A 26,007-nucleotide genomic window follows, 5' to 3' on the forward strand; every position below is an offset into this window, starting at 1 on the left:
TTAATTAATTTATATCAAGCCGCTAATTTAATGCGAGCAATAAAAAAGAAAACTTAACAGAAGAAATGGGTTCCACCCATTGGTTTGTCAATGTGATTTGACGTCAAAAAAAAAAAAAAAACAGACCAACACCAGATTGTATTTTCTGACTCGCTCGCCGTCAGATACACTCCTGTCATTTCGTATTTCAAATTTTTAACAAGCCGCGCTCCCTTCCGTCGTCATCAGAGATTCGAGCGTCGTTGCGAGAAAAATACGAGAGAGAAAGAGAAACAGAGAGAGAGAGAAAGAGAGAGAGAGAGAGAGAGAGAAAGAAATGTTCACGTATCTTATTGCCAACAGAATCAATAATTATATTGGAAACGTTACGACAAGTTGCGAACTCAATTAGTATGGCGCTCTTTTCAACAGGGAGAAAATTGAGGAAAGGGATTCTCGACATGCGCGGTTATTAAAGTCCCGGTCTCGATGCATATACGATAATTTAAAAAGAAGCATAAAAGAAAGAGCGCGCCAATAAGGCCGCTAGTTACGCGATACGCCGCGGCGCCGTAAAATAATACGCTCCTGCATTATCCTCCTAGGAAACTATAAAGTTTTCGAACCACAAAGGGAATCTTAAAAAGTATATTATAGAGGTCGACTCGAAAAACTCTTATACCTCTTTAGCGTAAAGTTACGAGAAACGTTCGAACTCTCGACGGAGAACACACCGCGGTGTATAATATTTTCGACGAAAAGCGCAGATGGCGGTCTCTCAAAAAGTGGAAAGAAGAAAAAAAACATCCGACGTTACAATCATCGTCACTAAACCGGATATGCACCGCAAATCACGCAGATTTTTCACTCCGGTTCTTGGCAAGAAACCGGAGGTGGGGAGAGAGGAGGAGGGGGAGGGGACCACTTTCCTCTTTACAGCGGCTTAAATCTACCGCGTCTCGAGAGAATGTCTTGGCAATGACCCGGCAAGACCCTTTTTACGAGCGGGGAGAATAATTATGAGAGTCCGGCCGCTCACATTTTCACGTCGCCCATCCGCCCCTACTTATAATTTCTCGTTGGGATTTGCACGGAGAGCAGTTTGCTTTAATATTTCTAAAAATACTGCGTCGTAATACCGGAGGTAAAATATGGATTAGCGTAGGATTGTTCTTCCTCAGGAAGAGAGCGATCGCTAATCTCAACTCGCTGTTAGAAAGAAAATTTTTGAAAGAGAGAGAGATAGAGAGAGAGACACGCTGATTTACGCTATTGTTTCACCCAATGACTTATTAACGCTGAATGCGTAAACTAACGCTATATACGAAGTTACTTCGCGCGAAATGCTAATCAACTTGATTAACCGTCGAAAGTTGTCCTAGTAGGATATCTGCCGGTTTTAAATTGCAGCCGGATTAAGATTCGTTAAAGCGGCACAAGTTGATACAAGAAGAGGCGTAATCGTCGCGCGTAATGACTCCTTTTTACACTCATGTCGGCGGGGGGAGGGGGCATCGCGTCGGGCTTTATCTCCGGTTTTCTCGCGCCATTGATTCAAACGCAGCCCTCCCCGTCTTCTTCTTATCTCGCTCGGTTCGCGCGAAATTAGGAAGAACGTTCCGCACAATCCTAACCAGCGGGAGTCACACCTCGCACGGTTTAGATTCATCATCGCGAGAGCCATTGGCACTGCGAGTTGAAAGAGAGAGAGAGAGAGAGAGAGAGAGAGATAGAAAAAAAAAAAAAAAAAAAGAGAGAGTGAGCGGGGCTCTCTCGTGGCCAGCGGCCAAGCTCATAACGTATCAGAACTTCTCGCGACAATCTCGAGTCGGTCGGTTTTTCGTCGTCGACGGATAGATCGAAGAATCGTCGCGTATAGAACGGAGGAACCCCTCTCGAGAGTCGAGAAAAGGAGCGACTCGAACCAGGCGCCGATGGCCCTTCCGAGTCTCATTGTGCGACGCTTTTCCTTTCGGATTTATTGTCCGGAATCTCGCGCTAGAAAGACGTACGAATTCTTAACGGCCTTTTGTGCCGGCCGAACAGACGTTAACTTTGATCGCACGGATCTCGGCAGATGAGATCTTCTCGTCTCACGGCCAAGAAACGCGCGGACTTTTATATCCTGGAAATGGAGCTGACCTCCAGGCACGGGGGGAGGGATTCCCCGAAGTCTTAAGAGGAGCGTCGGTAGCGTCTTCAATCCTCTCGAGATATGATTGATTCCCCGCTGAAACTCACTCTAAAAACGACGATAGCGAGATCGAGGAGAGGGTGTGTTCTTATCCGTACGCCATAAACGTCGAGCTGACGAATAAATGAAGAGGAAAGAGAGAGAGAGAGAGAGAGAGAGAGAGAGAGAGAGAGAAGAGATGGGTTAACTTTCGTATTTCTCGCGAACGACGTTGACGTCAGCCACAGAAACTTTTTCGACAGCGCGCTGTCGTCGTAAACAAATTCAGATACGATTGGCTGACTGGCTGGCTGGCTCGCCTCCGCTCGCCTCCGCTCCTTCTCTTATTTTCGTCGCGTTTCCGGACGCCCCGTGGTCTGCCACATCGATCTATATATCCTTCTCTCTTCCTCTTCCCTCCGCTCCACACATTTCTCCACCGCGAAAATACGCCATACCCCCGCTATCGTCGCTATCGATTCCGTTTTCCAATTTACTGCCATCCAGAGACTGGGAACTACTGCGCCCTTGAAATAGAGACCGCCAGCCAACATTGCCCTTCGCGTGCAACAAGGATAACGGGTTCCGTCTGAAGCGGAATCGTTACACGAAAATCGTACACTTCCCTCGGAATTCCCCCCATTCTGAAGTGTGTTTCCACGACGGGGAGGGAACATTTCGTGGAGCTTATCGGGGGCTCGAGTTGGTCGACTTCCGACCGAAGTCGCGCGAAGACGATAAAACGAACATCGCCCGTGAGTACTGTCGAGAGTTAAAGGATTAATGAACGGGGGGAACCTCGTGGTTCGCGCGATACCTCTATATATACTTTGTACGTATCGATGCGCACGACTTTCTCTATCGGATAAAACCCCGGGCGGAAGCCCGGATAACATATTTATTGGCATTCGAACAAATTGGATTTTTCGCTTCGCGGCCTCTCGCCGAAACTGCGCGGTTTGTTCGACTCAAGCACCCCTCGGAGGACTCTGTAACTCCGGGGATCGATAAGGCGGGGCACTTAATTGGCGCTTTAAAGTCCGTCTCTCGGCGATGATGTAATTACTAACATGAAGCGGGCGAGCGAATTCGGATTGCTCGACTATGCATAGGATCAATCGGGGACACTGTGAGCGATTGACTGCCGGCGTTTGGATAGCGTCAAGTTAGAGATTCGCGGTAATGAAGTGGCGCTTGTGCGATGAGGTTATCAGTGCGAAACTCAGAAACGCAACTAATGTTCTTAAGCTTAGGAGAACCGCAGATGGGAGCTAGTCGGTTCAATTGGTTCGAACAAAAGAACGGCAATTACGCGACAGTGATGAGTTCCTCAAGAAAGAGGAAAGAGATCGTTGATCTTGCGTGTTGAAAATGTTGCTTTCGCGTTGTAGCTCTTTTTAATTTTTTTTTTTTTTTTTTTTTTTATTTATTACATGTACACTTCACGTGTGTACGATTTACACGTAAAGTGAAAACTTTGAAGTTAGTGAAAAAAATTTTTTTTACTAATACGCAAATTTTGCGCACTGTTTGACACAAAGAGGTTGTTTTGCAATTGATATTGCGGGATGGAACTTTCTCCATACGAAACACACAGTTTTATCTCGCAAATTTCGATGAATGCGCGAAATTGCGTTTATTCTCGGGATTTTTCGTAGATACTTTTTACCTCATCAGCGACAAAAGCTGTAGGCTACGTTGTCGTCGTCGCGGAGAAACTCGAACAGAGAAACTCTGAAACTGTCCGTCACGACCCGAATAAATTGGATTCTCTCTCTCTCTCTCTCTTTTTATCTCTCTTTCTCTCTCTTTCTGTGTGCTCTTGGGGATAACAAACGCGACCGATCGACGTCAAACGGCTAATATATATTTTTATTGCGTTTTAAATAATTCATTATGTGAGGGAATTTTTACAAAAGAAAGAGGAGCTTTCCGCTCGCGCGGAAAATGTCTTTTCAATGCATGAAGGAATTATTTAAAGAGACAATGCGCGCGCTTCGAGTTAAAACAAAATACATATATGTATGCTTGTGTAACATCTATTTACATTTATTTTAAGTTACGTCTATTTTTATTTATTTACCAGTCGCTCTCGAAAAAGAGAGAGAGAGAGAGAGAAAGGGCGCTTCTTGCTCTCTCGAAATAATTTCCGAGGTTATTATGTGTCGACTATTTGGAAAGTAATAAAAAGAATCGCGTTTCGCAGCAGGCGGCTCGCACAAAAGCTTGGCTTTATTTTATCTCGAATTTACGACTCAGCGGCTGAATCGTAACTTGATTTCCGCTGAAAATATGCCGCTTTTAGTGATGATCGTTTCTACATGTTCAGCTCGAATGTTGATTAATTAGATTTTTTTTTTTTCCCCCGAAATAAACGCGATATCATATTACTTTGTAACCGAAATTAATTGCAGAAACAGTAAACACGGCGAAACGTCGAAATTGCGACCGTCGTTCCGGCTCGGGCTGGCAAATAATCCCGAAAGCACATTTCCGCTTTTTCCTATACTCTCCACGGTTTATATCCTTCGAACGTGTCTCCCGGTAGGACATCGGACACGAAAACAATAAAACGCGTCGGACTTATATATATCGCTTTGTCGATCGTCCGCCGATCGCGATACATTGCGCGAGAAATATAACGCTCTCTCGTGTGTGCGCGCGCGCCCGCGCGCACGTGTGTGTGTCGTAAACGGAATATACGAGGAATTACTACGTGAAGAAACAATTTTTTGTTTTTTTTTCTGCTGGCGTGGAACATCGAGATATATAAGTGTATGTGTGTATTCGTGTCGCAACAAGTTCGATATTTCCGCCCGAACGACTTTATATCGAAACGATATTCATCCCGCGGAAGATTACACGCGGCATTCGCGCGACCGTTCTATTATCCTTCGGCCGTTTATTTATTTTTTTTTTTTTTTTTTTGTCGCGAAATTTGTGGCTCGTCTGTTCTCGCGGCAACGCGACATTTCGGGAGAACAAAAAAATCTCGCGGTTTTAAATTACAGGCGTTCCTTTTGAAACGCGCGAATGTAGACCAAAAGAAATCTTATCTGCGAAGAGTTCAAGTTTCTTCTTTTGTCGCAAATTACAACGTATCGAATTTGAACGAAAGAGCGATGTAACTAAAGGGATCGGAAATATTTTGGCTACGTTTTTGTTTTACACACATGAAAAATAACTATCGTAAAGTTTTTCCGATATATAGTTACATCGTAATATAAATTATAATACGAGGGAAGCACACGCAGAGAGAATAGTACGCGCAGCGAAATATATCGATACCAGATCTGCGCGCGCTTCATAACGTGTATAGATTTCCATTTATATCGTATCTATATAAAACATATATATATATATATATATATATATATATATATATATACACACTTTATAACATAATAATCTATTCTTACACAAATTGCATCGCGTTTGGCGAAACATAATACAGACGTCAACGTCACGGAGGCGGAGAAGTGTATCTACGAGAAATAGGAAAAGGTAAAGTTGATGGATCGAGCATCAACGCGCATCGCGTTATTCCTGATCCATCTCTTTGGTTCTTATATTCTCCAGAGCCGTTGTATTCTCTCTCTCTCTCTCTCTCTCTCTCTCTCTTCTCTTCCATCACATCTTCTCTCCTCTTAGGTACGAGAGTCGTTGCGCGTCCGCTTCCATTTTTCGACGTGCATTTTTATTTCCTACGCTGCTATTCAAGCTGCCCACTAACGTCCTTTTACTTTCTGCTTTCCGTCCCATCTGCTCTCATCTCTATTCCCATCGCGCCGATGTTCCCCGTCCGCCGTGTTCCTTTCTTTTTCTTGACAATATCCGGAACACGACTGAATTGAAAAGGAATCGACCGCGCGCGGATATTAAAAATAAATGAAATGCCATTTAATCGAAAAATGAAAACTCGCGGACTCGGGGAATAGATAAAGTTCAATTTTGTGTTAAAGCTTTTGTTGAGATAAGAGAAAGAGGAGATAGCTGTATATTTTTGTTAACATTCTCGATTCTTATACGTTATTTTTTTTTATTTTTACACTTGCTTTCAACGTAACTTTTGTTTTTTTACATCCTGTGTTCAATCGCGTCCGCTTAAGAGCGAACGAATCAAATGAGAAAAGAATCGATTGCGCGTATATTTTATTCGCGCGCGCGCGCAAAGAATAAAAACAACCCAAATGGGGAGATCGGGCGGAAATTCGATTTATTATAAAACACACTTCTCTCAAAGTTGTTCCTCCGGAGTGAGGTTATATATATACGGCGAGGTACTTTAATGGACAAAAAAAAAAAACGAGAGTACATAGAAAAGGGGAGCAAAAGCATTTGCCAGGCTAACGATCACCCCATTAAGCAACGAATTAAACCTCGTTTGCTTTCGAGCGAGCGAGTGAGAGAGAGAGAGAGACTCGTTTACAGCCAACTTGATTTTTCCGCGCTTTGCTCTTTGAACGCCGCCGCGGCGGCGTATAGACGATCGGTACGTCGCGAGAGTTTATTCTGGCCCCGTTTGCTATCGCGCGCGCGCACTCGGTTCATGGTAGTTTAATAATAAGGTAAACTCTCAATACACCGAGCATATAGACCAAAGCTCTACAATATGTTGCGCATTCAAAATTGCCATTAAATTAACATTGCTTTACCGAATATATTTGCACATATTGTAATACATACAGTTGATTACGTTTCTCAACGGTTCCAAACGCGAGACGGTTTTACCAGCCTCGCAATTCTATTTATTACGCTTATCTATGTATAATATTCACTAAAACGACAACTAAATCCGTCATAAAATAAATTCGTCATAAACGGATTTCTCTGAGATTTTTTTTATTTTGAATTACATAAATCTCTCCTGAGTGTAGGTTTCACACATTTTAACAACAGGGAAAAAACATTAACGTGAAATATTAAAACTTTTTGCAGCTGTAAAGCTTGTTTTGTTAATTAATTTTTTAATTGTTACATTAATTAAAAAATAAATTAAATAAAACGTTTTTCTTCAAATTAACGGATGTGGTGAAACTATATGCGTTCAAATTCAAGTCAAAGTAGATCTTGAAAGCTTAAAATCGGGAAATGTTTAATAAACAAACGATTTTCACAATTTTGAAACGTTTCGATCATTTATTTCTTTCTGTCATCATCATCGAGCCAATCTGTGCAATTAAGTCAGAATCATCGAATGTCTAATCTTTGCACGACATATTGGATAATTTAGTTTCAAAATCAACATATAATGCTAATATCACAACAAGACTCTCAAGATTTGATCCACATTGATATCAAAATGCAAATATAAAACAAAAAGAAGATTAACGATCGAGGAGAGCCCTATCGTAAACAAACAAACTCGTAATGAGTGTCAACAATTTTCAAAGATATTTCGCCGTCATAGTTTTTTTTTTTGTAAATTCGTGATAAATTGTAATTTATGCACAAAAACAACGTGAGATTTAAATCAAAACGTAAAATGTCCACTATTAAAACCTATTAAATTCACTTTCTCGGAAATCGAAGTAATACCGTGTGTTAAATTTCATTTAACCGGCTTTTTCTCTCCCTCTCACTCTCTCGCTCTCTTTCTCTCTCTTTGGCTTTATATCGCCGCGTCCGATATAGTGGCGCGCGGATAAAAACGATACGAAACGCGAAGAACGAAACCGTCAAGATTGTTGTAATCCGCGTATAATGACAGCGATATCATTTCCCCGCAACGTGGAATGATAATGGAACCTCGGAAACCCATTATCTTCCCGCCCGCGAGAAGCCATTATTCGCCGGTTTCCCAGCTTTTCCGTTGATCTTTTTCGCTGTTCTCTCGCGATAATCGGCGGGGAGGCTAACCGGGACGGGCTTAATCGGCCGGCAACGAAATGACCCAACATTTTCAGCAGCGCTCGTAATAAAAGATCGTCCAAATTCATTCCTAAGCGTGTCCCGTGATTCGGGACACGTGTGTAAATTTTCTCCCGGCGATTTCGCTTTTAAATCAACAATAAAGATATTAATCGCCAATTCTCATTTTCGCTTGCGTCGCTACTTTGGCTGATAAAACGCTGATCGCGCATATTCGGCTTGTTATCGGAATGTTGCGCAGCTTCGCAACAATCGACACGTTGCGTTTTGTTGTCGAAGCGCGATTACGAGAAGTAGAGGGGGAGGGAGGAGGGAAGAGAAGAGGTCGTCGGCAATTCAGAAGTACGATACCATCCAACACACTCTCTCTCTCTCTCTCTCTCTCTCTCTCTCTCTCTCTCTCCCTTTCCACGTTTACCGAAATTCGCTATTCCCGGCACTTGGGTTCGAACACCGCTGTCTCGTTGTTGCTTTCCCTCTCTCCTGGACGCGCAATAACTCCCCGTTGTGCGCCCGGCAAGCTCGAAAATCGATTTCCGTCCGCGCGACAACGTAAATTAACTTGTGCGATGTAAGGACGCAAACCAAGCGGAGAGGTTTGTTTCTCTGCCTCCGCGCTCTGGTTTCGGGAGACGACGAGATGCTCTAACTTGGACTCGGTTCGTCGTCCTAATCCTGGGACCGGACATGCGGCAACACTTAGAACTTGGGAGGAAGGGGAAGAAGTAGATATAACCCACAGCGGACGACCGGTGATGATGGTGCCAGCACGCTCTCCAGCTTTGGTCATTTCGCACGTACAACGACGACAACAACAACAACAACAACGAGCTCGGGCTCTTATGCTGACGGAGAAACGGTAAAGAGAGGGCGGAGTAACACGAGGGATAGGATGTTGCGGCGTGTAGCGTTAGGTACGGACGACGTTGTCGTCGCGTCACTTTACGACGGACTTCTCGGCCACGACGGGGGATTATCGACCGTGACACGGCGTCATTACGCCTGGCGTTACGCGGGCGAGAAACTCGTAATTCCCGCGTTAATCGGTTTTTCTTTTCTTTCTCGCGAGAGAGCCACGGACGCGTAGACGTTAATTGCGTGGAGAAAACGTCCAATTAAGCGTTGTAAGCAGCAACGTCGCTTCTCGACTTCGTTCTTTTTTTTCTCTCTCTCTCTCTTTTAAGTGAATTACCGTTTTTTTTTTTCATTATTTACGATAAAGGTTTGATTTGAGAGGATTACGTTCGATGCGACGACGGGGACGACCTTTCTTCCAAGCTGCGCGCTCGTTGAGTTCGCTGCGATCTATTTTGAGAAAGCGCGTTTTTTTGTTTTGTTTTTTTTTTTACGTCCGATTACATCTGCCACGTTGTACTCGCGCGCTAAAAACAGTTGTGAAACGGTGTTGTTTTTTTTCTGATTACAGCGTGTCAGCAGGTCAAATACGGTGTCCAGGCGGTGTTCGGGCCCTCGCATCCGATTCTGGGCCAGCACATTCACAGCATCTGCGACGCCCTCGATATACCGCATCTCGAGGCCAGGCTGGACCTGGACACGGAGGCGAAGGAGTTCAGCATCAATCTCTATCCCGCACAAAGTCTGCTCAACACCGCGTATCAGGACGTCATGGAGTTCCTCAACTGGACGAAGGTGGCGATCATCTACGAGGACGACTACGGTGGGTGACGGTGATAACAATTTGATACTTTTTTTTTTTTTAATGTATTTTCGATCTTGTTGCATATTTGTGTGTAAACGCTAATACGCAACGGGTTCGATTACTCACGACTCTCGAGAAAAAAAAGCGGAAAGTGCGCGAAGAAGTGTGAGATTTCGTTGTATTGGGACGCGCTTGCTTATAGCGTTGAGCAGAAAACGCCTCGGTGTTTTTCTGCTCGTGTAAAATGTGAAAAGCAGGTCGTTTCGAGAATTTTTTTCGCTTTGCAACCGACGGAACGCATTTGTCAAAATTTGCGTTTCGCACTCGGTAGAATTCCTCGGGATGTTTAACGCGCGCGGAGACTCGCGCTAATGGCGCTCACACACACACACAGGTCGTAAATAAATAATAAAAACACGCGGCAGCAGAACTCTCGTATTTTTGCCGGAAAACCCATCTTTGACGGAAGAATGAAAAACGGTAATGTGTGTTTGTGGGGGGGAGAGGAAGTTTGCATACACATTTTCCGGATGTTTTTGCTCATAGACCGTGTGCGGGAGGAAAATGCACGGTTAACTTCATCGCGTCTGACTAGCGAACAAATCCGTGACCACTTCAGCGGATTAAATGGCCGAGAGAGCGCGCAACAATATTACAAGCCTCTCTTTCGCATCGCTTTGTGCGCTTCTATCGCGAAACGCTTGTTGCGTTTGTTCCCGCGGAAGTCAAAAGTAAATTAAAGAGAATCCTCCGCGTTTTTTTTTTTTTTTTTTTTTTAAATAAAAAAAAAGCACAGGAGAAAGAGCGATTTCCTATTTTTAACAGCGAGCATTGCTGAAAGGCGAGCATTAAATGAAACGCGAACACAATTGAACACAATTTTAAATCCGGTATAAAATTTCCCGTTAACGCGTAAACTGGTTCTGGAAATTCTTTGAAATTTGATGCGCGCGGATACGCGCGCGTTTCGCAATCCGATAAAGAGAGTGAGATAATGTGTCAAATTTTGTAGCTCGCCCGGGCGTTTTTATCTCTCGTGTAAAATACGATACTTTGACTAAAACTCGCGCGGAGAATTCGTAACATTAGCGTAGGAAAAATGAAACCGTTCTTTTCTACTTCCAGTAGGAAAGAGAACATCTTTTTGCTTCCCCCGCGGATTTAATTAATTCGCATAATGGATCCGTTTAACTTAGTTCGAAGACGTTACGAGGGGAATTTAATTTTATAGAGCCAGTTATTCTAATCTGTTAAACGCGCGCGAGGATTGAGATACTTTTTCCAGATCGTGGATTTGAGAAATCCACGTGGTTTCGTCGATTCCAATCCGCGACGGTGTCAAATTTCTTCGCTCGTCGCGCGATCTTTCTTTTACGCGCTGGGCGCATTAATTGCGCAAAGAAAACGTGCGCTCGTCGAATCTCACTCTCGTCATAAATTCGAAAAGAAAAGCAGCGAGCGGTTCCAAGCGCGATTCTCTCGGACGAAGGGGGGGCGCGATTGCGTCCTGAATTAGAAAAGGTCGCGGCGCTTACACACGTATAACACGGAGAACGCCAAGAAGAATCGCACGTCATAAACGCACGTTCCGGGACTCCGGGAATATCCCCGTGACTGATTATCGCGGCACGTGAGTCGTCACCGCGGTTCGTCGCGACGTTTATACGTGACCGTACTTTGCCGCCGAATCCGCCGCCGCCGTCGCCGCCGCCGCCGTCTGGCGCCATTTGTCGTCGCGCGAGAGATATTTCACGGAACGTCTCCGCGGCGGTTTTTTTTTTTTTTTACGAATTACATATGTGTCCGTATAATTCGGCGTGAAACAAATCGCCGCGATTGTCGCGACGTCTGACTTCTGAGCGCGTTGGTTTTGAAATAGAGATATATTGGAATATTTGCGCAAAGAGAGATAGAAAGAGAGAGAAGGGAAGGAGGACGAGGGAGAGAGCGATAAATAAACGCGTGTCTTGCACACGTTGACGTTGCAACTCGAAAGTTCACCGTAACACACATTCACACGTACGAACTAACGAAATGAGTAATCGGAAAGTGCCACGCGAATGTTTAAAATTAATTACAGTACGTAATCACACGGTAACAGAACTGCGTAATCTCCCAATGCGAATCGTGTTCTACATGAGAATTCCATAATAATACCGCCTCGGGAAGCCAACAACAACAACAGCCGCGGTGAACAATAGAATCGTTGTATTATTATTACCGAAAGGAGAGATAGATAGATAGATAAATAGATAGAGAGAGAGAGAGAGAGAGCTCTGTATCAATTAACTTTTCATTAAAATTCAATTGCGACCGCGGCAGAGAATTACCAACCTTTTAGGTCAAGTTTAATTCCCTTGTATATTAATCTCTTCCCCCGTAGCGTGTCTCGAAACGTGAAATCGGTAACGAAAATTATTGATCGAATTTGCGTGATTCGAGAATTCCCGCAAATAATATCTGATCCGAGCGCGATTATAAGCGACGTCATTGTTACGTACATGTTATGGATTGTGCGATCGAACACAAACGACACACGGTTGTTCCCGTGAAACAAAACGCATTCTCCGTTCCTCCCTCTCACCGAGAGGGGAGAACAAACGGCGTCCCAAAGCGGGAGGAATCTTCAGATTTTTTCTCCCGTCGAATACTTGTTCTCGCGCGCGTCGATAATTTCATTTCCGCGTGTCTCTCTCACCGAGAGATTTCCTCGGAATTTAACCACCACCCTCCGATGAAAACATCTCTCTTTTCGAGCTTAACCGTCTTTCACAACGAGCTTTAGCTATTTGTGTGTGGATGTGCGAAAGCACACGTACAAGCCGATTAGAACGCCCCTGACTCCTTCCCACCGGTCCCCCCTGCTGGGGCACCCCCCGCCTCTCGTTTTCTCCACGCCGTGTTTTCCGGGGGCCGAGAATTCCTCGGGAAATTTACCGGGTCTCCGGGATCTTCGTGTTTCCTCCGCTTTCAATTCCGGCGCGCAATGTACCCGCGAAGTGTAAGGGATCCGGATCGGCGACATCGTACACGTCTCGGGCATGTTTGCCCCGTTTACGAGCCCGCGACTCAAGGAATTTCGCTTTTCCCCACAGAATTGAGCATCGTCGTCCTGCGGTGTGTGACACGTCGCAAAGGAGGAAGAGGATGGGACGGAGGGAGAGGAGGGGAGGAGCGGTTCGATATCGGTTTTGGTCGAAATCAACCGCGTGTCCGATCGTGTGTCAATAGTTGCGAGTGAATCAAGAGAAGAGATGGAGACTCGGCGCGTATACCGTTTCACGGATACCAGTTTGCTTTTCTAGTAAATGTAAAAAACAAAACAAGAACGGCAAACTTCAAACAGTTGCGGAATCAAGTCGCTCCTGAATAATTTGATTTATTTCTGTTACGGATTTGAGTGCGTTCAGCCACCTACACGGTAGTTTTGGCTATACCGACGCACATTGTCTTCTCAATTGAATCTATAACTCTCTTTCACATACTTTTCTTTCCTTTTTCTAATCTTTGTGCAGTAATAGTACACTTCTACCAATCGGTTCGTCTTTCACAGAGAGGACGCCTCCCACCATCTCGCGCTCCAAGTGATTGACGTGACTAAGATTCGTTTTCGGGAGAGATTAAATTCAAGAATTTATTCGAATTAATTTATCGGAGAGGCTCGCGGCGATTCAGTTCGCCTTTCAACCGGTTAACTCGATTGAAAGGAATCGGTCCGGAAAAAATCTCCTAGAGTGTTGAGCGGATTCGAGACCTCTATATGTTCGCCTTTATGTATAAGCTCTGCACTCAGGCTCTGCGAGACCAGTGGGCCTCTGAATAATTTGAGCAAACGCGCGTTTCATTACCGCGGTGCGGTGATCTCTCGGCAAAGCAAAAGACAGCGCCGGCTGATCTCTCTCTCTCTCTCTCTCTCTTTCTCTCTCTATTTATCTATCTATCTATCTATCTATCTATCTATCTCTTTCTCTCTCTTTGAACTTTCGAGTAGTTTGGAGAGCCACTGATATCGATTTGCGATTACTTTACTCGTTTTCCGTCTCGCAAAGTTACCGCGCCGATGCGGAAACTTGCCCGACCAGTAACAACCGGCATCCACTTTACGCATTACGCGAATCGCTGCGTCCCATCTCTAATCAGACGAGGATGTGTTTCTCGTCTGGTTGCGCAGATAATTCCGAGCGAAGATCTCTCGATCCTCGCGCGCGCACAAATATACATATACAGGGTGTCTCGTAATTGTCGTACACTCTCTTGAAAAATAAAGAGAGAGAGAGAGAGAGAGAGAAGTGGAAAAACAACACGTGACTAAAGTCGCGTGACTTTAGTCACATGTTGTTTTTCCTCTCCTCCCTGTCACGTGACTAATTTAGTCACGTTTTTAAAGACACATGACTAAAGTAGAGTCACGTGTTGTTTTTGCATTTCTCCCTATTTTTTTGAGAGATTGTACGGCAATTACGGGACATTCTGTATATCGCACGTATTTAATTTTATTCCCAACACTTTCGCGCGTGTACACGAGTATAAATGATACGCGGGCGCTTTGAATGCGCTTCTCCGCGAGATTGCTACTGGAAATGCCATAATCTTTTATTCCCTGTATGCCTCTGAACTGCTACGGAATGTCAATTCAGTTTCTTTCGGCGAAAAGTTCAAACATCTTTGGCCGCTTCTGCAATTTCAAATGGAAAATGGAATTTCGTGCATAGAAACACGTTCAAAGAATATCGAAGAATTTCGAGCTTTTCGATCGTGAGAATTTTCTCCCGCATTTTTACGACGGAAACGGCGCGGCGTCTTGTTTCATGAAGTAACATTACACAAAGTAAACGCGTTATACATCACATTTGATGATTTCGCAAATATGACGAAAGTCATTCGACGCGAAAAAAAATATATTAAATTAGATTATTCTTAAATTATTAGAATAATAACATATAGATCAGCGTTACATAATAAAGGTTTCGTGACGCGCCCATCAACTTCTTTTTTTACTCTAATTTGAAATCTTGAAGCCGCTACAACTTGCGAGATCGAAAATATATTGTACGCGAAAATGATCGAAATAATATAAAAATATATAGAAATAAATTTGCGATTTGTCTCGACATCTGCGTTGAGATATAAATTTTGAATTTTTGAAGCAAAAAACGATATTTATAGCTTTTGCAACACACAATCAACTGTATTCCCATTGGTTTATTTTGTCATTCTAATTTGAAATCTTCGAGCCACCACGACTTTTTTATAAATCAAAAATATATCGTATTCATATAAAGAAAAGAAAATATAATTTGCGATTTTTTTCTTCTCCATTCGCATTGAGATTTAGTTTTGAATTGTCAGGTGAGAATCGATATTTACATAATGTGTGTGAATCGGGAATATGTGCGAGGAGATCCTCTCTGTCACGGAAACATCGCTGAATGCGCGCGCAACATAATTGACACTGAAAGCGCGTTCGCTCGAACGTTTCCGCGAAGCTTGCACTTATCTTCGCGAATTTAATTGAGTTGCTCATCCGCTCTCTCTCCCTCTCGCATGGAAAGATATTACGCATTAACGCGGAAACGAGGCGAAATCAAGTCGGCGGCGTTAGAAACCTTCCTCGCGTCACAATAAACGCGCGCGCGCTCGCTCGCTCGCTCGCTCGCACCGCATAACTTGTCTGGCAGACAGTGAATAGACTTTACAATGAGGCCCTGTGTCCGTAGCACGGTGTAATATCAACGCCAAGTTTCTCATATATACATGTAACGGAGTTGCTGAGAGACGTTAACGGCGGCGAGTTCGCCGGGGGTAAATCGTGACTGCGCGCGCGAGTTAACCGTCTGATTTCACACCGAGACACTCGGCTTAGCGCTGTCGTCTATCTCGATATACAACTGCGGGGTGAAAGAAGTGGGGGAGGGGGTGTAGCTATTGCGCAACCTTTTGGAATCAATTCCGATTCGGAATGACATCGATCAGCGTCGATTTTTCTTTTTTTTTTTCTTCTTTTCTCTCGGCACGGAAAGAAAAACGATAAAAGTCGAAATCATTCAATCGAGTGGAATCGATTTCAAAAAAGTTACAGGCCACTCGGAGTTAAGTATTATTCTTTTACGGATTGTAGCGCTTCGCGAAACCGCTCGAACTTTCATTCTTCGCGTTTCCGAGAGAAATATATATAAGATCGATTTCTCAACGTTCCGCGCCGTCTGTTTCGATGTCACCCGGTTCGCTCGAAATGTCATTTAATCAACGTTAAACGTGCACGCGCGCGCGCACATGCGGTGACGTTGAATTCGCGAGGCTGAAAAAGCGCGAGGAAGAAGAGTTTTCCGATTGAAATTGTCGGGGATAATAACACATTGCGCGCGTTACCGTAACGCGACGCGATATTAAGCGAACATTCTTCCACGCGCGCGTATACTGAATTATACGCGCTCTCTCTCTCTCTCTCTCTCTCTCTCTCTTTCTCTCTCTCTTCACCGCGTCTTACCACCTCAGACATTATTCAGCGGAAAGTCGACGGCGAGATTCCGACGTCGTAATTGCATTCAGAAACCATGAGAGTGAGCGCGCCGCCGCGCGATGATGAAACCATCGCGCGCGCGAATTATTAATGTCTCGCGATTAATTCAACGTTCAATTTTCGATCCGACCGGATACCCCGTGGTCGTCCATCGTTGGACGTTGTTAATGAGATTAAAAGTTAAAAATACAAATTTTTTTTTTTTTTTTTTTTTTATTCGTCTCGACGGTGGAGAAGAGAGAATGGGAGATTTAACGCACACGCGATGATAGTACTTCCGGGCTGACTTTTTTTTTTCCCCCGTCGCAATCTTTTTGCCTTCCCTCGGTAAAGGGGGCAAAAGGAACATGTCGAGCGGTCGAAACGGTTTCGAGCTTCTCGTACAGTCCCGCCTGATCTGATTCTGTGTCCTTACGTCCCGAGAATCGCCAATGAACCTTCAACCTGGCCCATCACAGTCCATTGTGGAACTTCCAAGACTCTCTCACCCCATCGAACACCTCGTCTCTCTCTCTCTCTCTTCGCGACCCTCTCTTCCACCTCTTTCTTCGCTCATCTCGCTGTTCCTCACCATCCGCATTCCTCGCGAAACCTCCGGAATAATGGAGTCGCTGGCGGAAGGACGACTCGTCACGCCGTGAACGCACGACCCTGCATTTTTATATTTCGATGCAGAGAAGTGCGGTGCAAAAAGAGAAACAGAGATAGAGAAGTCTCTCGTATTTCTCTCGGTTTTTTTCTTAAAAAACTCTGCCGGCATTTTTATTGAAAAATTTTTGTGTCTCGCCTGTGAATATTATTATTATTATTATTATTATTTTGTGGGTGTCGCACAAATTGATATTGATGATGCGATATTGAGCGAGGAATAATGAGAATTATTTTTGTCTTCACACCCGCGAAATACGCGAATCGCGCTTATGTGAGACACTCTTTTTGTTATTCCAAAGGTTCGCTCTCGTAAAGTTTACTGGTTCAAGCGCGAAACGTCAAATCTCTTATGTGAGATCTGTCAAAACCAGAAGGTGTGTGTGTTGTGTTTGTGTGTGTGCGCGCGGTCGTGTTGTATTTTTATAACCACTGAAGGTGACAGCACTCGTATAATAATTCTCTGCGAGCTGCGAGATCTATGTGGCGGAAAACTTGAAGCATCTCGTGCTTAGCTTACGAAATGAAGTTGAAAACAAACTGCAACTTGTTCTTAATCACTTTTCACGGCTTCAAAGATATAGGAAAATGACTCTGTGGCAAAAGAAACGGTGTTTTTCATTTATTTATTGCGTGTGTAAATTGTCTTGAATTAATTTGTATAAAATTGTAATCTTACATCTTTCTATCTCTCTCTCTCTTAAAATTATAAAATATACAATTCGCACAGTGGCGCGTTTAGCGCAGCTCATCGCTTTCGTATTGCAATTTGTGAAAGACGCCCGCTCCTCATCGACCTTTATCGTAAGGATAATCGGCCGCGTCAGTCATTTTCCTCACGTGTTCTAAATAATCTCGCTCGAGTGACTATCGCCGCCGGTAGTCACTTCCCTCACGTAACTCGAATATTGTCGAGCAATCGATAATTTCTCTCACGTATTTTCAAATTTCGTCAAACAAACCCCCCGCTGCGTGTTCGGCCACGTGTTCTAAATGATTTTGCCCCTTTTCGAACCTCCGTAAAATTCCCCGCACGATCCGGACGTTATAATTCGGTAATTACGAGAAAGTTTGAAGAATCCGCGCGAGAGAGAGAGAGAGAGAGAGAGGGAGAGAGAGAGACGAGACGAGACGAGACGCGCCATATTTTGCGAAGACCCCTTTCGCGGAGATTTTTAAGTATTCCGCTATACGCGGGTCGTGTGTATTCGTCTCGCGCGCGTTTCCTCCTGATCTCACAATGAGAATTTTACGACCTTCCACGCGAAACGTGTCCAGATTGGGCGCCGCGTGTTTTACACGGCGGTTAAATCACACACATCGGAGGAACGAAAGGTAGAGAGAGAGAAAGAGAGAAGTTCGATCGTTTTATACGTTTCCACCGAGACGCAGCGAAAGTCCTCGGAAACTTTTCGAATAACTCGACGATCGTCCAAGTTGGACGATATTTCCGCTCGTCCCTGCATCGGCCGGTCCCGCGCGTTGAAACGAGGGAATCTCTACCGAAAACGGCGAACCCTTTTGGGATCTTTGACACGGACAGCGAAAAAAACTCATCTCGCACATGTAACATTTATTGAAACTTTTCTCTTTCGACAGTATCGTCGTAAATTGTCCCATTCCAAAATGAATGTTTTCGGTTATCGAATTACAGCGATTTTTTCAAATTGTATTTTGAAAAAAGAAGTGTGTTTGCGCGCGCGCGCGCACAAAATCAATCAAGTGTCGCGTATGGTGAAAAAAAATATTTGAAATTGTTATTTTCTCTCTGTTATTTACTGGCTTAGAGCAGTTGATACACACTACATTCTACAATACTGTCCTTTGAAGTGTCCTCGGCGAAACACCAATATTTTAACAACTATCGTTGTGTAGTCCATTTAGTGCGGTTGTGCTCTAGAAAAGAAAAAATACAACGTAAAAATACCATATGCTTTTTTTCACGGTTTCACGACGATTCGCTCTTTTTTCCTTCGCTCTCTTTGTTTTCCGCGTCGAACAAAACCTACGCGCCTTGATACAGATTTTCAAATAAAACAATGCGCGTATTTTTTCTCTCTCTGTAAAAGAACGTTTAACCCTTTGCTATAATTAAACGCACGATTGAGAAATATTTCAGTTTCGAGTGTCGCGACGTTTAATTTCAATTGATATGGAAAGTTTCTTTGTTTGAAATTTTTAAACGCAATCTTTTTTAATATATATATTTTTTAATAAATATCCTTGAAAATATCGTGCGGAAGATTGCAGCAAGTTTTGGGGTGAGGAGGGGTGGGTGGGAGGGAATTGTCTCAACGCAACTTTTACGCGAAAATCTACACAAAAGCGATTGCTACATTTCCTTCCTTTTCTTTGTTCGAATATAATTTGTAACTTGGCCAGAGAAAGTTGTCTTTCTTTTCTGAAATATTAATAAGAACTTCCGTTGAGTATCTTTTACAAAATCAAAGCCTGGTTTATATATATATATTCCAAAGTGCTGTGTTTCAAGACACTTATAAAAAATCGAACCTCTCGCTCGCTCTCTCGTTCGCGCGCGCGCGCGAGCCGTCAATATTCATGGCCCCCGAGCATCTCTTCTTTCTCTCTCGAAGTGCGCATGTTTAAGACAGCGCGATCCAATTATTTCGGTCGTCTGTCGTCGCGCGATCAACTCTCGTCGTCAAGGCCGAGAAGCGAAAAACGTGAGAACGAGCGCGATTCGTGACAGCTTCCTTCCGCGCTCGCCGACTCAGCGCAATATTTCACTCTCTCCCTCGTCTCTCACTCGCTGTTCGGAGCAGGGCGTATCGACATTTGGAGAAAGCCACGGATCCGTAAGTGGCCGTTATTAGAGTGTATAAAAACCGATATAATAACGCGTCCTCGTGCCGGGAATAAATGCGATCCCAATTCCGCGCGCGTCATCAGACAAACTCCCCGGAGAAATTATCCTCCGCTCGCAATTTTTTTTATTTTTATTTTTTTTTTTTTTTTTACTTTCTCGCTCCGCTCTTTGTATGGTTCCCTTACAAAGTAGCCAATTATCCCGGGGGGTAGGTCTCTTTCTTCAAGATTTGTGATACGACAATATGCTCGCTCCTTCCCTTGAAACGTTTCCCAGTTTTATTTTTGCTCGTTATAACAATTTTTTCTTACGTTGTGCTGTTTATTATTTTTTCTTACATTATATTTATGTAAAAAAAAAGTTTACACGGTAGATTTAAGTGTAACTTAAACGTTGCGTAACGTCGTCGCACACATTTTATAAAACAAAACAGGACCTTTGAACGTACAAATAAGCTACAAAATGTGTGTAGTTTTTTCTTCCTGCTCCGAAATTGACTCACAAATTTACGCTGGCGTCGAATTTGAAGTTTCGCATCGTTACACACACGTATTTTAACACGATCGTATCGCGCAACGAAGTTCCCGAAACGCATTTGTCAATCGTGCTATCGGAGACCGGACTACTTTATGTTGCGCGCCGTTATTGTTCGCGTAACCGCGACACAGGCGGTGAGAAATTACATTGCGTCTGTGTGTCGCGCGCATGCATGCGCGATAGACAACGTCTCTTCCTCGGAAACGTAATCTTCCTCTTAAACAGCACCTGTTTGAGTGGCGCAACGCCAATCCCTTATAGGGCAATCTGTAAATAGCGGTTCACGTTTACGCAAGCCTCGTGAACGCGAGGTGCTCTCCTCTTTCCGGTTTGACGATTGTTCGCAAACTTGTAACATCTCGAGACGCGATAAACCGCGCGCGAAAACTCGCGTCGCGCTTGTTTGTGTGTGTGTGTGTGTGTCAATTTTCATAAAAGAGACGCCACTTTTCCTCTCGTTCCTTCCGCCAGTTTCTCTTTTCCGTCGCTCTGTTGTGTTGCGGCGGAACGTTCAAAATGCTATTTTAATTAAAACCGCTGTTTCAAACGACTCCCCGTGAAAGACCTCCCCGAGGAGTGAGCGCGCGCGAAGTGTTAATAATTCGCGAGAGCTGCTACCGGGAGTCACATCGCAAACCGCAAGAAATATTCTACTTATTATTTTCAACTCAAGCGGTCGCTCTCTCTCTCTCTCTCTCTCTCTCTTTCTCTCTCTCTCTCTCTCTCTCTCTCACTCTCTCTTTCTCTTTACGATTTAAATAGCTCTTTAACTGCCTTTCACTAGCGTGTGCAAAGCGCTTCCGAATAATTACGGACGGGATTTTCCAGAATTCGCGCCACCTTTTCTTAATTGCGGCAATTTGCCATTAAATTGAAAAGAATGGCGATTACGCGCCAACGCGACATCCCTCCAATTGCGGTGTTAAACGCGCTTTAGAAGAACCCGTCTAATCATTACTTCTGAATGTCGAATTTGTGTCGCGCGCAAATAATCCCATTACCGGCGATATTGTTTTCTTCGCGTAATACGCGCGACGTGGTCCTTACGAAGACGCGGCGTCGTCGTCGTCGTCGTCGTGCTTGCGGTCGACCGACGAAACGCGCGCGCTTAACTTTGAGCTATTGCGGCACATTCGACACACTGTATGTACTCATCGAGCTCGTGCTCGCCAACAGGATGTTTGTCTCTCGAAATGCAAAATCTCTGCTTGCGCGAGAGAACATTGGTCTTACTCGAGTTTCCGTCTACACGATTTCAATTAAACTCGGTTTCTTAGTGTGATACCCGGATTAATTACTGCCGTGTAACACTTGGCCGAAAACAAGTCGAACGCCCGGGACGAAAGAAGCTCTCGTTTACAGTTCTCTCTTTTGTTTTTTTTTTGTTTTTTTTTTTACAGTAATATTCTCTTTAAATCTCACAGCGAGTGAGGCTTTATATATTTTGCGCGAATCCAAAAAACAAACTTTTAATTAAAATTGAAACTGAACACTTGGCGTATTTACACTCTGAAAGTAAAATTTGTTTTTGCACGGTGATGTATTTGTGGAAAAAAAAAAGTTTTTTAAACACGTGCGGAACAAATAGAAAATTATATTCCGCGGTAATGTGGCGCACAATCTGTATACTCTTTGTTTTTGCTCACTTTCGTACGTTATTTACTCAGTTTAATTAGCGACTACATTTTTTCTTATTGATTTTCTCTCTCTCTCTTTCTCTAGTCGGTTTTTTATTTTTATTTTGTAAATCTCAGGACGCGTCCGAACGGTCTGCAGCCTCGCTGTAGATTTGTTAGGTCTGCAACTTCTGTTAATCCTGTTTTCATTAATTTTTATTTTTGCTTATTATGCTGCACTTAATAAAGTTACTAAAATATTTTAATTATAATTATTATTATTATTATTACATTTGAAGCAATTCGCGTAATCCGTTTATACGAACGTGTATACTTCGTATGTACACACACGCGCGCGCGCGCGTATGTGGCACAGAGAACGTCAAAGAGCTCTCGCGCAAACTCGGGGTCGCGCATCAATCAGTTGATCGTTGCCGAGTTTACCTCGAAAGATTATATCCCGACTTTGGCACTTCTTGTCCGAGGGGAAACTGACAGACCCGAAATGTCCCGTCTCCGTCACGCGCGCGCCTGAATCCTCAGAAATCGAAGTTCCGGTAACTCATGCGCGAGCATTAACAGAGAGAGAGAGAGAGAGAGAGAGCGAGAGACCCGCGCGTCTCCCCGGAAGACCCGCAAGTCAGATACCTTGATTACTTAGGCGCTAGGGAGTATTGATTTTATCGGGTAGCGCGATTCACGGGTTTCCGTGCCATTAAGCGACCGACTTAATAATTTCTGCAGAGAGATTCTGCGAAATAAATGACTCCGCAACGCGAAAATATTTGATTTTGAAAAAAAATATTAAAATTATAAAACTATCGCTCGATATTTTGCAATATCGAGACGAGAGCCGGTTCGGTCAACAACGATGTCGTGTGTGTGTGTGTCTCGTGCTTCTTCCAGGACTAATAAAGCTTCGGGAGCTGGTGAGATCGCCGAAAATCCGCGACATCGAGGTCAACGTCAGACAGGCGGATCCCGACTCGTACAGACAGGTTCTTTCCGAAATGAAGAGCAGGGAAATACGAAACCTCATCGTGGACACGAGACCCGAGAACATGCACCACTTCCTACGAGTGGTACGTCACTGTGTAGCACACAAATGTAGCGCACAATGTTTGCTCCGTTACGTAAATTATGTTGTATCAAGTTATTTCACCATTTTTTTAATTTGCAAATTAGGCAAACACAATCTAATTAACATTGTCTAAAAAGTTTGAATGTCACATTAGAATGACGAAAAAGAATTATTTTCAAAAACGTAACTTAAATGTTAAAAAAATGTTGAAACTATATTTCACATGTTAAAAAATTCAAATAAACTAAAAGAACGAGTGATAAGAGCGATAAGAAGTTGAAAATTGGTTTCGAAGATAGAGAGAGAGAGAGAGAGAGAGAGTCAAAAATCGACTCGCGCGCACTTCATATAATTCTATTTCGCGAGAACGATCTCCCGCACGACTGACCGTATCGCTTTTCCACGTTACCTTTGCAGATCCTGCAGCTGCAGATGAATGATTACAAGTACCACTACCTCTTCACGACTTTCGTAAGTACCCCAGGGATATTGAAACGCACAGTGAAAATTCAACTCGGTTCGCAACTCGATCCGCAGACTCGCTCGCTTTTCCGCAGGATATCGAGACCTTCGACCTCGAGGACTTCAAGTACAATTTTGTCAATATCACTGCCTTTCGTCTGGTCGACGCGGACGACGTCGGCGTACGTAGCATCCTGAGGGACATGGAACGTTATCAGCCGTCGGGAAACACGATCCTCAATAAGTCGAGAATCATTCAGGTAAAGCGCATGTGTGAGCACTTCGGTTTCGTGTTTATAAAGAAACACGTACTTTCAGAGATATACATACATACATACATATATATATATATATATACATATCGAACGGCATTTTTACGATCAGATAAAACTTTAGTACTGCTAAAAAAGTCTGAACGTGTAAGATAGTTCGCAAGATGCGCGCTTCTCTTCTTCGAGTAAAGCGTAACAAGTGTACGTGTGGGTTGTCGAAGTGGCGGCTTTCATTTCGCAATAACGCTTTATCGGCCATAATTTCTCGCGCTCGTAGCCAATGACACCGGAGCGCCGTTGAGAGATTGGCAACATCTCGGTGAAAGATGTAAACCAATTTATTGCCGCGTTGCATATCCGTTATTGTATCCGCAACGATGTCGGTGGTGTTGATACGTTAACGCTGCCAAATGCTTTATGGGTCCATAAAATCGGTTAAAAGCCGGTCGAAACAAACGCGCGCGCGCACGCACGTCGAGGTAACGAGAATCATATTGTTGAACGAACCGGTGAAGCAACTGCGAATATTTTTTTCCGCGCAATTAAGTTGCGGTTGAACAAAAAAACGCAGAATGAAAACTTCTTCATTGTGCAATAGCCAGTTTTTCAATTTAAAAAAAAAAAAAAAACAAAACAAAACAAAACAAAATACTTAGCCGTTAGCTGCGTGTAAAGGAAGAAGAGAAACGCACACAAAAGCGCGATGTTAAATAAATTTATTGTAGTGTATTACCGTCATTTCGCATTATCAGCTTTGATCTGACGTCGAAGTATATTCTGTCATGAAATCTACATAAAATATCACACAAATATCGCGCGCGCGCGGGCACGCGACAGAGGGAGATATCGGAAAATGGAAATGTAGCCTTTGACTTTGTGCTTTGAATGTAGGTAGGTACGTGTTCCTCTAGCCATATTTCGATGGTTCTATTAAGTTTGTGTAACGATTTTCTCTTTTTCGTAAATGCAATGTGGAAAAACAAATTACATTTGCATTTAAATTGTATAACGTTGTATCCAAAAACGCACGCACGCACACACACACATATGTAGCTACAAAGTAGACTAATGGTGTTCACATTGAGATAACGCGTGTTTTATTTGTACATTTGCGCGAATAATTTTCATTGGCCATACACGACGCGCTAAAACGTAAATTGTTAACGTTTGCGCAGAGAACGTACAAAGTATTTATTAAAAATTATTGTTTACAAAATACAGAAATATAAACAAAGTAATTTCTTTGAAATTATATTACGAACGATATTAATAACAATATGAATTTGCAGGAAATCAGAAAATTGGTTTTCTATATTTTTTAATATTTTTTTTTTTTTTTTTTTTACCGCGTATAATACCGCCGCGGATGGAACGCAGCCTCAATATAATTACGAATTTACATGGCTAAAAATGAGATTCGGAAGGGGAAGCAACTTTCCCGCTTGATGACGTGTAACAGAATTACGTTGCGCGTAACATTCGCTATGTATGTAAAATTTCTTGTGGCCGGCCGCGCGAGAGCGCAACGTCCACGTCGCAACGCGTCTACGATGCGTGAAGCTAAACGTTTTTTCTTTTTTTTTTTTTTCCAATTTAGATGCAGATCAGAATGTCGTCGTCGTCGTCGTCGTCGTCGTCGTCGTCGTCGCGACGTCGTGAAACTCGACCGATGCGCGTCGCAACGACGACACGGCGGCGTATCGTAATCGCGTTTCGCATCACGCATATGCGTGCACAGATGCGAGTGCGGAATGTGTGAATGGCGTGCCAATGAAGCACCGTACGTACGCGGAAGAAAATCGCGCGCGTATCTAATCGAGCTTCCGCCCGATTTATCGGCCTGTTCCCCTCGAACGTGTTTGTTCATTTCGATCTCTCTCTCCTCTCTCTCGACGTCCAACTTGTTCGTTGATAAATTTATGGGCGGTTTTTGTTTAGGTTCTTGAGTTTCTCAAAAAATAATCTAACGTTAGGTATCTTCAATTTTCAAGTTGTTGCGTCTTTGACAGTTCGAGAGGCACTTCTGAATTCTCGGTTTCTTGAGGTTCTCGAGTCATCAACTTCTTCTTGAATTTTCAAGTTTCAAACGCGCCAAGTGCGCTCGAATCTTCCTCTCCTCTTAGAGCTTTTTACTTAGACCTTCCCTTACGTTCGCGATGAAGAGAGCACTCGTGGAAACAAATAGAATATCTGATCGCGCAACATGAAGACACGCATTACACAAGTAAGATCTGTTTTGATTAAAGATTATCGAGATCGCGCGAATTATCTTGTCGCAATATAATATTTCCCAAAACACGAAACGATTTACGTAATTAATATTCGGTTCTCTTTTTCTCTCTATTTGATTATTCGCGTTTT

The 26,007-nt window shown here is 43.5% G+C and overlaps 1 protein-coding gene across 4 annotated transcripts in view; it reads left to right on the forward strand.

Moving 5' to 3' along the window:
• The window catches only part of LOC109859052 (glutamate receptor ionotropic, kainate 2-like), a 133,274-nt gene that overhangs the window by 41,910 nt on the left and 65,357 nt on the right, over positions 1 to 26,007 (forward strand). For all 4 annotated transcript variants that reach the window (XM_020436910.1, XM_020436927.1, XM_020436919.1 and 1 more), the window contains exons 4-7: positions 9,450 to 9,701; positions 22,738 to 22,913; positions 23,330 to 23,383; positions 23,470 to 23,634. In XM_020436910.1, coding sequence (XP_020292499.1) covers positions 9,450 to 9,701; positions 22,738 to 22,913; positions 23,330 to 23,383; positions 23,470 to 23,634 — 647 coding nt within the window. The remainder of the gene's footprint in view (positions 1 to 9,449; positions 9,702 to 22,737; positions 22,914 to 23,329; positions 23,384 to 23,469; positions 23,635 to 26,007) is intronic.

Source organism: Pseudomyrmex gracilis, unplaced genomic scaffold (genome assembly GCF_002006095.1).
Source record: "Pseudomyrmex gracilis isolate BER0280 unplaced genomic scaffold, ASM200609v1 scaffold_7, whole genome shotgun sequence".
Taxonomy (NCBI): domain Eukaryota; kingdom Metazoa; phylum Arthropoda; class Insecta; order Hymenoptera; family Formicidae; genus Pseudomyrmex; species Pseudomyrmex gracilis.